Source organism: Chelmon rostratus, chromosome 15, assembly GCF_017976325.1.
Source record: "Chelmon rostratus isolate fCheRos1 chromosome 15, fCheRos1.pri, whole genome shotgun sequence".
NCBI classification, from domain to species: Eukaryota; Metazoa; Chordata; class Actinopteri; order Chaetodontiformes; family Chaetodontidae; genus Chelmon; species Chelmon rostratus.
In genome coordinates this window covers 9,773,195-9,788,110 of record NC_055672.1, presented here as the reverse complement: position 1 = coordinate 9,788,110, position 14,916 = coordinate 9,773,195, and the positions used below count along the sequence as shown (strand labels likewise).

The window sequence follows — 14,916 nt, the reverse complement described above, 5'->3', positions numbered from 1 at the left end:
TTACATAGGGGCACCCATATGCATTGTTGACACTCTCCAGCTGATCCCGTCTAAAAGCTGAATGATTGGGATTAGTGAGTGAGTGGGTGAAACAACAGATTGGCTGCTTAGAGTCGGGAAACAAGACTGCTGTGATGTGAGGAAAGCAAACTGGAATGAGGAAGAGATTACACTGGTGATTAAGACGGTGGAGGAAGTTTTAGAGGAAGAGTGACCACCAGCATCTCAATGCAGATGTCATTGTGAAGGCCTAGGACTGTGTGAATTGATTTTGGGTGGTGGAGTGGTGGGGGTTGTTTGTCAAGCTGTTGGGTTTTATACTGTTTACTCCGGGGGGAAACACATGAGGGAAAACATTCCAAGCTTTCTTTCCGAGGGCCTGTGTGAGTTACTCTAGCAGCATGGGGTCTAGCTGTCATCGCTCCACTGTGATGCCTCAGCTGTGCAGAAGACAACTTCATTGCTAGCATCAGAGAAACTGCTCCCCTAAGTGTTCTGCAGCTATTAAAGGCTGAAATAATGAGAGGGAGCAAGGAGAGGAAAATAGACCTGAATGTATTTTCATAACTCTGCTCACAGTTTTTCCTCTTACAACCTTGTAATTTCTGGTGTCTGGGAGCAATGCAGAATAGCTAGCATTAACATTTGGCGCTCAGGTCTTCACCACAGTTCTATAGAAATGTCCTCATACTCAGCTTGCATGACCACCATACAGTTTGCGGCGAGGCATGAATGCACGTCTTGGCTGGTCCTCGTTACCCTCATCATGCTCTCAATGGCCCCTGCTCCACTCTTTCCTTGTCGCCGCCCACGGCCAAAACCTTAATGGGCATAGTCTTTCCCTCTCCTTGCTTGTGTCATTACGCAGTGGTTCGATGTGTTGTGATTGGACGAGGGCAGCTCGGGTAGGCGTCCATTGGGTTCTTTCAGTAACAAGGTGGTAACTCAATCCACAGAGAGGGAGGGAGAGAGGGCCAATTGCATCTCTAAGCTAAAAATACAGCTTGCCAAGCCTGACGTAATGCAGCAGCCAGAGGAGTGGGGGCCTAAGTAATTGGATGCATTAAATGTGGACCCACAGCTCCTCAGTAGAGTGATATGTGCGTGTGTGTGTGTGTGTGTGTGTGTGTGTGTGTGTACACAAGGAGGGCTTGAAAGACAAGGGGAGGGGAAACACAATGGCAAAACCATGTTTTATGACCTCTGCAGGATGTGAAATATGATACAGAGATTGTGTGTGTGGGTGCACACAGGTTTGGGGATTTGTGGAAGTGTTCTTATCCATCCATTAACTACATTAGCTCTGTGTGTTTGTGCGAGTGTGCGCTTTAACAAGCCAAATTAATCCATAAATTCTGTCAAACTGAGTTATTTTCATTCACCACCATCACCACGGCAGCTCCCAACTAGGGACCACTTCCTTTGCTTTGTGCACCAGATACCACAGCGAGACATACTGCTTTAAAAAGACTTGGATTCTTACGACATATTCTCCAAAGCATTTAAGCAAAAAGAGCACAGAACACAGTGAAATTGTATTTAAAATGTTGTACAGTAGGCAAAAATGTACCCAGTTTGCAGGGTTTTTATTTAGATAATAAAGGAAACTGAACTGTCCCTCCTTCCCGCTCCTCCCCATCACTCCTGTTTGCTCTCTCCATCCCTCACTTCCTACTGCGAGTATCTCTGGTGTTTACATTTCGAGACAGCTATGTTTATGGAGGATTGTCTGTGAGGGGGAGGGGATGGGACGACAGGAGAGGATGAGAGAAAAGGAATGAGAGAAAGGGCATGAAAAGGAGAGATGAGGAGGATGAGCAGAGGACAAGGGAGGAGCTCATACTGGGGACACATTAACATGAGACACAGCTTGACAGAGCAAGCATGAGGAAGTGGAAAGTCAAATTTAAAGTCAACCAGCCAGAAATACTAAAAATATAAATAGCCTCTCCAATTTTATCGCCTGTATAAAACTGAAAAGTGCCTCAGAGAAAAACAAGACAGTAGAGATTTCAGTAGTTGAGTATGCATCTACTGGTTGATAACACACATTCGCGCACACACACACACAGATTCAGTATCCAACACAACACTCTCAGCTGTCTGGTTTTCAAGTTTGTGGTTCTGTAAACATTATTTCAAAAACTATTTCTGCATTACTGTTAAAGTTGACAGTTGACATCTTTCCATCGAAAATGCACACAATACTGTCCTGCCATGATGTAACGAACGACTATTTTAATTATCGATTCACCTGCAGACTATTTCCTCAATTTATCATTTGGTGTATGAAATGCCAGGAAATGGGTCCATCACGGTTTCATCAAAAGGCATAACTGTCAAATTGGCTGTTTTATTGGGCTAACAGTCCAAAAATCCAGGCTCATCTTTAGCGTCACTGATGAAGGTGATTAAAGACAGGACTTTTTCCACTGTGCTTGCACATTTAGCCTTCTCCTCTGCTTTTCATGAGCTGTCGGAGCCAAGCTGTTAGCCATCAATGAAAACCGTGGCCATGCAGTGCGAGGCTTTGTCATTTCCAGCCATCAGCTGATAAAAACATTACAGCTGGGTGAGGCTGGTCATGCCGTTTCCTTGGTGACTCCTGGCTGACGCCGCGGGGGCAGTGGTGCGAGGCGACGACTTGTTTTCATACACAACAAAGACACAGAGCCACAAGATTGTCAGTCGTATTCACACACACCTCTACAACATGAAAGCCCTTCTCCTTCTAAATATATTCACGTCTAAAGCAGGTTGAAGGTCGGTATTGACAAGCAAAGATTCCGGAAGCAACTGTTCTGCACTGTCCTTTAATTAGATCTACTGTAAATGGCCTTTAGGCACTCATTGCTTGTGGCCTCATGCTAGATAATATTAACATCAGATACCTGACATGTACACAACAAGTTCAATGGAGACAGGTGATGACAATATCTGTGTGGCAGACATGAGATAGAGAGTCCCATGACATTTGAAGACAATGCATGCAGCATAAAGCAGTCAAAGTGACAGCAGACAAACTTGTTTCTTGACTCGTGACAAATCAACAGATAAGCTAAATCCAGAAGCCATCTGTTCCATCAAGTACACAACCAAGAGTGAGTAATACTGGCAACACATCAATTTGTCTGACTCTGACACCCATAAAGATGAAATCATTGACTAATATTTTGATCTATTCCAGCTGTGTCCTTTGGGTATTCACTAACCAATACTATTAAAACTCAAGTGCTTTCCATTGACAACCTGATCTGAACGAGGTTAGCCGAGCTTATTTCTGTCCGTTATTTTACAACAGCTCAGCTTCCCGCCAATAGTCAATCAATCAGGCCATTTATCACACTCATTAAATATGCAACACACAGCGCCTGTTAGACCCAGAGTCTGCTGGCAGGCAGAACAAACATTACCTGAAAAGACAAAGGGACACTTAATGCTGCCGTTAAAGCTTTTTAGGCTGCAGAAACAAGACAGAAAGGGTTCATCGAGGTTGTGTCCCGTCAGTGATACACAGAGTTCCTTGAAAGGTCATGGCTAGCTTAAAAGGTGTCAGGGGATATTGTGACAGATATTGATTCAATTCTGCCACTACTACCTCCCCCCAAACACACACATATGTACACACATAGTCCAAATCTAGATCTTCCATTTCTTAAAAAATAAGATGTATCTATCTATAGCCATAATAATACAAGCAACACTTTGCATCTGAGATTGGACACTACTGATGCTTTGGTGCATCACTTTATAAAGGTCTGCAGGTGAAGTGCTGGAAGTAGGACCAGGCTCTATACACACTAAAAGATAGGAGTGGAGTGAATCTGAAGTCTTAACAGGAAATATAGGAGCATACAGCCTGTTACAGTAAGAAGAGAGTGCAACAGTGCTGGCTTCGATGCATTAGGAGAGGCCAGGAGGGCTATTAGAGGAAACCTCCTTAGAGACATGTAGTTTGTATCCATTTGTGTCATTTTCCAAACACAGAAACACAGTGGGGGTACTCCCCCTCCGCCCTGACACAGCTTTATACAATTAAATGTTCACGGACCCGGTGGAACAATGACATTACAAAGAAACTCTGGGACCAAGATCAATGGAGCAGACAGACAATATTCATCTGTCCTTCCATCCATGGTCACATCCTGTCAGGATAAGATGTCCCACTGATGCCTCTGAGTTCAGCAGGAAGCTCAGTTGCTCTCCAGCTTCTGGCTGCTTTTCTCTAGAAACCCTGAGGAGAATTTATACAGTGATTTCTGAATAACAATTCTGAATACTTGAGGCTGCTAACGGAAAAATGGTTGGCTTTATCATGTATACATCTTAAACAACTGCCTTAATAAAGCCTCATTCCTTGGTTATGAAAATGAACACCTCTCTTGCCCCTTTGCTCTTTCAAACGGGGAGTACAGAGACAGACTGAGAGGCAGGGACAGCTTGAAATGAACGAAATGTGGGCTGAGAACCTAGACAAAAACTCCGGATCAGTTTACTCCACTGCCATACAGGTGTGTAATGTTACAACAACAATGTGCTGCTCTAACATTTCCTTCTCCTGGATCCTCTGAGCTGCCTGCCACTACAGGAAGGTGAGAGGGACAAAAAGCAACAAGCTTCAGATTCCCGGAGAAGCCATGAGTGTTTGTTCCACTGCATGTTTAAGATGCCAAACATAACCAATTAAATCATTCTTAACAAGCACAGCAGTTCTTCCATGAAAGGGGACAAAGAGTGAAAACTGGAAAAGAAAAACTGAGATATTGAAAATATAGCAAACTTATATAATTGATATTTATAAACTGACCACAATTTTTAAAGCCTTCTACTCGGTTCAGAATAATGTATCAAGAGATATTTGTAGCATATTTGGAGCAGCTGATACTGTTCCCACATGACCCTTCATCAAGGGAGCACATCGAAACTACCAGCTGTCATAGTCTAGCTTCACTCAGTCTTAACAGAAACTTTTCCTTGTACAATGTGTAAGTAATTAACTTGGTAGCATAGCACAGATTCACTACAAAAGCTTGTTTATTGCCTTGACACCATCTCCTTTAAATTCTCTGTCATAGCACTAAGGCATGAATCAAGGTTTGACCATCAGGAGGTCATTTCATTCATTCGTATGAGTACATACGTGAATGTATAGGCCAGGGGTCAGTGTGTGTGCACTGAGTGTAGAACAGCACTATCACTGTATCATCTTGCTAGTCAAACAGGAAAACTCTGGCCTGGGCAGGACCGCTACTTAGGCTAACTACTTCCTGTCAAAGAGATTAGAGAGCAGGACGATCACTGCCAGGCCGCCTCTCACTTCGTCATGCCAGACGTTTAGGATGGACAATCAATGAAACTCATTACGCATGGTGATGTATCTGAACTGTGTGTCATGGCAAGATGATATGAGGAGAGGGAAAAGTGGTTAGCCACCTATCAAAGGAATCTTACACTGTCCTGGTGCGAGAATGTTAAGATGTGAGCTGTTCACAACTCTCACAGCATCAGGAGAGATATTACTACGATATCTCAGCTCTTGATCTCACTCTCTACAGGGACTGAAGACCCATCTTTACCCTTAGTGAGGGGATGCTGAGAGGGCAGGAAGGCGGGAATTCAAGGAGGGCGCGAGGGAGAAGGCGCATAAAAAAAGCCCAGAGGAAGTTCAGCATCCTGTGTTAAATCGCGTCTGTTTCCTAATGAAACCTGCACACCATTGTCAAACCAAAGCCATCTCTCTCTGGTCAGCATAACCTCCAGCAGAAAGCATCTTGGCTTTGCAAAAAGGACAGAGAATTCAAACAGCTCACAAACTGGAGAATTATCTTGAAAACAAAAGCATCTCAGAGGCAACATTAAAGTAACTTCTAAGTAATTTCTTATTGAAAATAAGGTTGGCTTGCTGTTTTGTCAGATGTGCCTCTGAATAGGGGGGAAAAATAAACTTGACTGATGTTGTTTCCTATATGATTTAGTTATACACAGTGAGTTAAAAAAAAACTGAAACGAATGTGGGATGATAACATTCGCCAAATCACTTGAGATGCAAATATGTAGGTCATCGCAAAAATAACGAAACACACATTTTCTCTGACATGCAGGGAAAGTTCTCTGCGGCCAGCTGGTCGTACAGCAGCCAAAGAGTGCAGACCCCTCTCTGGAAACAACCACATGAACTATCAGAGTCACACTAGACCAATTAGGTTGCTTGAGTTCTATTTATGGAACATTTAACAGTCAGTGTACATGAACCTGGGTCAGAAACCATGAGAAAGTGAACAACATGTACTTTCATGTTTTCTATTGATTATTAAAGCTTTGCTACGTGGCTGAAGGAGTGGATGGTGTCAAATAGCAAAGACAAGGCTGCCAAAAAAAAAAAAAAGTGAGACAAAAAATATTTTCCACAAAATGCATTTCGATGAAGCAGGAGTGAGAAAGGAGGGTGAAAAGAGAGAGGAAGAGGGAGAAAGGAAAAGAAGGAGGGCTGACAGAGAGAGGGGGAGGTGGATGAAGCAGGCAGCAGAGAATCCAGTAATGACGGCAGCGACCAGAGACAACATGCCAAACCCTGGAAGTCATTTCCTGCTTCGTCGAAGACTTTTATGGAATTTTAGCAGCGTGGCTAACGTCACAACGAGAAGGGAGAGATAGAGAGAAAGACTCCTCATGCCACCCTCCCCATTCCCTCTTCTTTCCCTCCCCATCGTCTTCTCCATCCAGGCCCTCTGCACTCAGCTGTCTTTTGTGAGGCTAAGCAGAGCCAATACAACCAGGGCACCTCCAGAGGTATAAGTGTAGCAATGTTCTCACCAATCATTGACGTTTCCATGCATTCTCATTCGGAATTTTCTGAATTTGACAGATTTCATCATGTACACAGCAAATTCCGTTTGGATATTTTGAATGAGGCCTTATTCGGAATGAAGTATTTTCCGATTAAGACATGTGGGATATGGCGATATTACTAAACTTTAAAGAGTATTCGCTGGACATGTATACAGCACATCCAGAATATGCACTTTAATTGTGTTTTTACCACAGTTTGCTACAAAAGGCCTCTTGCCTGTTTACAGTCAAACTCTGAAAAAAAATCCCATGGCACAAGTGGCTCCAGCTGTTTCATTTCCCCATATTTAGACGTGATAAACATGTAAACAGGAATATTAATTTTCAGTCTGTTAAAATAAGGGCAAACACCGGAATATTTTGTTCATGTAAACGTAGTCATTTACATTTGCTAGCTAATGCTACTCATTTCAAGACCTGCTTTCCCAGCGGTTTGCACAGTTAGCTAAAATGTGTTATTCTTATCTATAAGCTTGAGAGTCTTGAGTCGAGGGACATGGAGCCCATCATTTCTCTAAAAAGTTGGCCTTTCCACTTTTAGTATGTGCAAAATTGCAATGCATTGAAACCCTGACAGCTCTAGCACTTACTGTGAGCAATAGTTTGCCAGACCTAAAAGCTATGTAACTTGGGAACAATCCCTTTAAATCCAATAAAACTCCAGCCAGGTAATGTTGTTTGTACAATGTTTGTTTTCCCTTCTAAATGGCACAATATTAGCTTTTAGAGAGGAGAGCGGCACTTTTGGAACACATCAACACAGTCAGAGAAAGCAGCAATGATGGTAATCAACAGAAGGATGAAAGGATTACAGGAGCGGGGACCAGGGGGTGGTCAATCAGCTGGCTTTAAATACTGCTCTCCTGGAGGACTGCAGGGGAAATGGACACAGCGTTCGCTACTGTGATCAATAGCTAAGTGCCTTCCTGGCATTTGTCTATTTAATCCATTATCGAAGGCCATTTGAGCCTGCAATGTGGACGAGAGACCTGCAGCTCACAGGAAGAGTTGAAAGATGGAGGCAGGATACATGCGGACGAGACACACCCACCGACATCAGCGCACAACCCTTCTCACGTGTGGAAACACATGCACAAATACTACTAATGCGAACACTGGCCATACAGGAGACTGCAGACGTCAGCACATTTTCAAACACAAACTGCTTCTGAAAGCTACTACATACAGCCACAAATAGTTACAATAGAAAAAGACCCAGAGCACTGTTAGCCTTGTAGAAAGCATTTACTGAATCATTTTGGAGTGTAAGAGACAGAAAGAGAGCAGTGGAGAGGACAGACAGAGATTTGTCATTGCACCAGGATGTCCTTTCAATGTGAGAATGACGCACGGCCTGCCAAAAGTCTGTGATATCTACGTGTCCCTTCTCACAGCACCATGTATATGTGCATGCATATTTGCACATCTACAGTATCTATGTATAACCACCACATCCAAGCAATCAGCAAATCCAACAGTGGGTATATGACAGCACTAAAGAGGTGTTTCGATGAGGACTGTACAGCACCGTCACCAGTAAGAGGTATAGAAACAGGTTACGAAAGACCCTTAAGATTTTTCCAACAGAAGGGTATTTTCCTTAGCATAACTCATTAACTTGCAAAGATTGTTTCCTCTCCCTTCAGACACTGACACATTAATACATGCTGCTGTGTTGTTTTTTACAAGAAGGTCTCAGCTGAAAAACCATGTTGAAGATGTTATTTATGTGGACAAATTTCAATCAAGAGCTTGGTTTAAGCCGTCCCACTACAGAAAGCACATCTACATGCCTGTTCCAAGTAAAAAAATATTGTGTCGTGTGTGTCGCATAACAGTGTACAGTCTCCTGCAGTTCGTGCCCATGTGGAAAACCCATGTTGTGGAAGGGTTAATGATTACAATGCAAAACAACCTGTTGACTCAGGGTAGGAGGGAGACGGCAGTCAAATAAAATGTCACCACACTTTGAGAAACCAGTCAAGAGGCACAAATGCACTCTCAAACACTCATGGAGCAGTTTAATGTCACTGCACGAGTTCTGCTTCTCAGTTAGAAGGTCTATTACCTTAAAGAATGCTTCAATAAGCTAATCTAACTGCAGTAATGGTCGTAGTGGTATGATAATTCAGAGGGGATTTAAAAATGTTTAAGAATAGTAACCATGGTTATGATTAAAGTATTTTTTTGATAAGCAAACAATTATGCACACCTTTGTCCTGTTATTTTGCTTTGGCACAGCAACAACCAACAGCCTACCATGTCCAACAAAACAAAGCTCTGTCAACACAAAGACCTCAAGAATCCTGACCAGATTCAAAAAAAGGACAAGTCATTAGCAAAATAGCTACATCCTTAGGAGAAGGAAAACAGAAAATTAGGACTGGTCACAACAAAAGAAAAACCGTCAGCTACGAAGGGCTGCATGTTTCCAGTACAGCTTGATATAACTGTAATACAAGTCATACAATGTCATCACATGTGGCCAATTTTGATTCCTATAACAATTAAAGTATATTACCAAGATACTACTCTGTTACACCTCATGTATGTAACTTTTATGACACAAATAGCCACCACTGAACAACTTTTCCTGCAATACGCCACAGAGGTGTCACATCAAGAAAAGTCATACCCTTCAACCAGACCTTTAACAAAAAGCGCGAACACAACTCAAACAATGGATAAAGCCGGGCCTTGAGTGGAGTTGGGGTGGGAGGACCAATGAATTCATGCCGTCCCACACGCGGCAGCAACACTGCACTCGCCTCGCATAGATGCTGCACAGCACAGACGACCACAGAGAACAAAGACCTCAATTATGTGGAGCTCTAACAGGAGAGCTAAAAACAGGACCGTGGGCAGGGAATAAAACCTTGGAGCGCAGCAGGAATGCCGAGCATTCAAGCACCATCGACACACAACACACTGTCACTCCCAAGTCGCACTGCCACGACCACTGAACTTTCTCCAGCATGAAACAGGGCAGTGTTCAAGTGGCTGGAACAGAGGACTCTTATGCTTACTTGCACCCAAACTTGTCAAGTGCGTAACTGCAGTTACAGAACAGTGAACGATACAGAGGGGGGAGGGAAGCAGTGTATGGTCTCTTTATACCTTGGGTTACTGACCCATATACACTGCAGGGTAACAAAGACGAATATTAACCCCTGAAAATCCACAAGCATGAAAGAGGAGTTTGAGTTGGTGTCATGCAACAAAGGTCAAGGAAAGATAAGTGTCCATGCTTATCAAATATTATGCATAATTAGAAAATGTACTAAACAGGTTTACTTTTTTTCAAAATACAATAAGTGCTTTCTTGCATAAGATATTCAGGTATTTAAAAAACGCTAATATTCCTAAAACACATATTTCATTAACATTCATTTGCATGCAGCCTTGCACATTCTGATTAATGAACAACCCCCTTTCACGCGTGCAATCACTTTCTCGAAAAGGTTGGCGTTGTGATACTTTCTTTTGTGCATGCATCTCTACCCCAGCCTTGTAAACTGACTAGTTGGTTTGTGTACAACACACAGAGCTGACTGTAAACAGGCAAGAGGCCGTGTGTTCTAGATGTGCTGTATTCAAGTTCAAAGAATGCTCCTAAAACCTGGATAATATCGCCATATCCCACATGTTATAATCAGGAAATGCTCCATTCGGATTAAGGCCTAACTTAACGGAATATGCTGTTTACATGACCTTTATCAAATTTGGAATAAAAGTGGAATATTAGTTTACACGTAGATGTAGTCAGTGACATAGCTTGTCCCCTGTGTCTGATTTCACGCATTTTCTCTCAGTGTTTCTGGCAGAAAACATACTTTTGAGTTTCCTGCCTTCACTAAAGTGGAGAATGTCTGTTCTTACCTTTGGCCAGCATCCACAAACAGTTTGTGCGTTTGCATACAGAGTGATGTGGAATCTCACTTCATAGAATGGTGATAATTTGAGGTATTTATTGCCCAACAAATATGGACGGCTAACACAAGCCAGCCATTAACACACACAAAAATTCTGCGATGAGGGGATGTTACAGGGTCAGAGGTAAAAGGAAAGGGCTTTCATTACCACCAACCATTTTCACTCTGTTGCAAAAGGAATGCAACTTAAATTTGCAGACTCAGTCAACCGCTGTGATTTCTAGTGTCAAAATTAGTCAAGACTATGCTCAAGCCTCTTTATCACACCTCAGATAAGCTGCTTGGAAAAGCTGCAACCGCTCTGGCCCGTGCGTGCACTCATACCTAGCTTCTCCACAAGTTTGAGCATGACTCCGCCGATGTGGATTTCCCCAGTGACTCTCAGTGACACGTCCCTGTGGAGGTCGGTGACATGCATCTTCAGCTCCCACGTCCCGTCGGCGTAGCAGCCATCGGGCATCCGGATCCCGTCCAGCGCCATCCTGTCAAACAGACCCACAGTCAGGAGGGGAAAAGGTCCAGCTAAACTTCTGTCACATGCATGCAAGGTCTTGAGAAAGAACTGTACTGTACTGTATTTTCAAACAGACCCTGGGATAACATTTCACCGCATGCCAATTTACAAGTGGTGTAGATTAACTAAGTAGACTTATTTGAGTTTTCTTCTTGAGCACCTTACTTGAGCATATTCACTTCTAAATATATGCTTCTACTTCAGGGGAACCATACATATACATTCAATTGCATTTACAGTATCTGTCAGCTATAGTTTCTGGTTACTTTTCAGATTAAGATTTTACATTTCACACTGCTTTAAACAAACCAGTGGTACGACAGGGTGTAGGGATGAGCATTATGACAATAGAAAATGTGTCCACCATCAGAGACCCTGCCATAACATTATGCTATACCATGGAAGCTAGCCTTATCAAGTGATTTCACATGTCAAAGGTGGTTTACTAGTCATTGTTGGCACTACTCAGCCTGTAACATCAACAGTTTCATAATGTCATCTGTTGCTCTGGAAAATCTCTACAAAGTCAAACACAGTAACCCTTATGGTGTCATAGTGACGTCATGGGATACTGATCTATAATAGAAAGCCTGCGTTACATATTGGAGGGGTCTGAACAACATTTACCGGTACAAAACAAAACTAGCAATGTTGTCAATTTAGTTTGATTTTTGTATCATAGGCATTCAATACACAGGATTTGACCAAAAAGCAGACAATTCCATCGGATTAGTTTATCCTGAACAGCTCCTCCATTGATATATTAATGTAAATCACATATACCATGATAGATGATGATATCATTGAGAGTACTTTTACTTTTGATACTTACATAGGCAGTACTTTAAATGCAGTCAGCTGCTGATTCAGTAAAAATCTGAATGCAACAGAGTATTTTTCTACTACTGCTATTTCTACTTTTAATCTATTAAAGGTAGTAAAGTACAAGCTACCTGTTCCAGCATTAGCACACTGTCACGGCTGTACTACAGTGGTAACAGATGAGGTGATTTAGCTCATTATGAACATTTGACCCTCAGGGATGATTTAGAGATGGGATGAAGGTGAACAAATCCTCCTGGTTTTCGACCCCTGTGGCTCTACTCGTGCTTGTTGCTGGGAATAAGACGAGCCTCGCAATATGAAGTCAAAGCAAAAAGTCACATTTTAGACTGTCAGTCATTCTTTGATGCGAGTTTGTTCAGCCAAGAGTGGCCTGAGGACCAGAACAGCTCATCAATAAAGACGGCAGAACAAAGCCTACACGCTGGCGGCTACAAGTTCAACGCTTGGCAGCTTCTTCCTCCGCAAATGTCCCGCGTTCACCTGTTAAAAATAACGGTTAAGGCACTCTTACAAATAGGCGGAGGGGGTAATTATGTAAGCGGGGTCCGTACAGCAGCTCCCCGGCTGCGAGCACACTCGCTCAGTCGGTCGTTTGAGGAGTAAGTTCAGGTGGAAGTGTGTCTAAAAACAGACAAAACGGCTAAAAACGGGCAAAAGGGTTGCTAACTGAGGCGTTGGTTACGCGTAGCAGAAGCGGGGCGACAACAACGAAAAAAAGAGAGGTTTTCATATTTCATAGCGGCGAACTAGCAAAGCTTTGAGGGCGAACATTTAACTCACCTTCACAAAGACGAAAAAAAAGACACCAGAAGAGTCGAGTACACGGTACAGAGCAAGTCCCCCTTCTTTAAATCATGTATGAAGTCTTTTCAGGGCGATAAAAACAGAGAGAAATCCCACGAGAACTCGCTGAAGAAGTGAAGTATCCCAAACAGTTTTACTGCGGGCTTCGGCTTAATGGAGTCCAGCCGTCCCTCTTCCTCCCTCCCTCTTTCCAGCAGCGGATAACGTCACTGCTCCAATCCTACTTTTCCTTTCATACTGGGGCTGTTCTGGTCGCTTACTGGTCTCCCCCCCGTCACCTCACGCGCACACTAGGACACGCACACAACGACCTGCGCGCGCGCGCGCGTGTGTGAACTGTGGGTTAATTCTCCCTTCTTGACCTTTTATGTTCATCAGAGAGCCACTTTGTAGGAATACAAGTCGTTTTTTTTTATCATTATTTGACCAGTAGTTTGGGCTGAAGCTCAGCTTTAACATGTTTTAAAACTGCCAAGAACAATCTGATTATTTCTCCACTCCTGTAAATCCCCAAAGACAAGTTCTTCGTTTAGTTTTTTTGTTTTTTTGTTTGTTTCTAACTACCTCTCCTCCTGTTTCGGGGTTTAGACTACATACATCCACAGTATTTCGTAATTTGATCTAAAAAAAAAAAGTCTTATTCTGGCGTTTACCTAATATTTACCTCTTGACACAATTTTGAGAACTATCTGCCAAAGTTTTCCATTTCTGTGGTTCACTTAAGACAATGTCTCATGTGATTTTTTTTAATGATTTTATTGTACCCAACTACTCCTCCCACCATTTAAAGGGGTTTAAACTACAGACTTTCACAGCATTTGACCATTTGATCCAATAATTAATCGTATTATGGAGCTTTCCTTCTGGGTACAGGTACTGACAATTAATACAAACTAGAATATTTCCCTTTTTCCACAAATTTCAGAACTATCTTGCAAAATTTTCTATTTCTGTTCACTTCAGACAAGAAAATCAGTCAGGTTTTAGTGTGATTTTGAGTGTCAATATCACTTTTAGCTTGGTGAAACATGAATAAAAATAACTTTCAGGAATGCCATAAGTTAATGTGAACAGAATAAGGATTTCTGGATTCTGTGTGTGTGTTTTATCATGGATTTTGTCAAGCTGCAACCATCCACAGTACAAAATTCAACGGTTTGTGGCGGGGCTAATGGACATGCAGTTAAGATCTCAAGCTGCCTTTTAAGGCAATAGTGCTGCAGAGCCTTGCAGCAGCATCCAGGGACCTTTGGGTCTTTAGCCCCAGGAGTAAGAGCACAGAATAACAAGGCATTTTGGTTTCACTCCTCACACATCACATATACTGCATTCAAGGAGCATTTTACTTTGATGCTATAGCTGCTCCAGGTGGAGGTAACTACTTCATGTACTTAAAAATCTGTCATATTTCATTTTTTTTTTACAAATATAAAATCTCATCCTGGAGTTTAACAAGTACATTGCTGCACACAAGTATTAAAAACTTCTTATCACAAAATAGAGATGGAAAGGAAAGCACTGGTGTTTGTAGATTACACTTAGGTACAGCAAATGAATAGATATGCTTAATTACATTACCTAATTGTGTACAGACCATATTTAGCTCCCACAGCAATTCACTTATTATGCTGCATGCAAAAGTCATTAAATTGCAGAAACTCAATAACAGTTTTCTCGGATTTGCTGATAGACTTTAGGTATTTAAAACCATCTTGATATAAAGTCCTGTAACTATGAGAAAATAATCTTGTGCAGGTCAGCGTCACATGTTCCATGTTTTCTTTTCCCCATGCACCAAATTCAAAATTGTAACAGGAGGTCGTCATCGCTATCTATCATCAGCATGCGCGAGGATCACTGTAAAAGAATGCAATGGCATGTCACCACTGTGTGAAGATCATGTCTTTCTTCATCACCAAAATGCGAGAAGTTGAAGATGAAATGTTCTGCAGATTTTGGCTCATGTCTTTA

At 42.3% G+C, this 14,916-nt stretch overlaps 1 protein-coding gene across 1 annotated transcript in view; it reads right to left on the bottom strand.

Moving 5' to 3' along the window:
• The window catches only part of fermt2 (FERM domain containing kindlin 2), a 41,678-nt gene extending 28,562 nt beyond the window's left edge, over positions 1-13,116 (bottom strand). Inside the window, exons 1-2 of the mRNA XM_041953722.1 lie at positions 12,922-13,116; positions 11,106-11,263 (exon numbers count right to left, since the gene is read on the bottom strand). Of these exons, the coding sequence (XP_041809656.1) occupies positions 11,106-11,262 (157 nt within the window). The 5' untranslated portion in view covers position 11,263; positions 12,922-13,116. The remainder of the gene's footprint in view (positions 1-11,105; positions 11,264-12,921) is intronic.
• Positions 13,117-14,916: the final 1,800 nt, after the last annotated feature.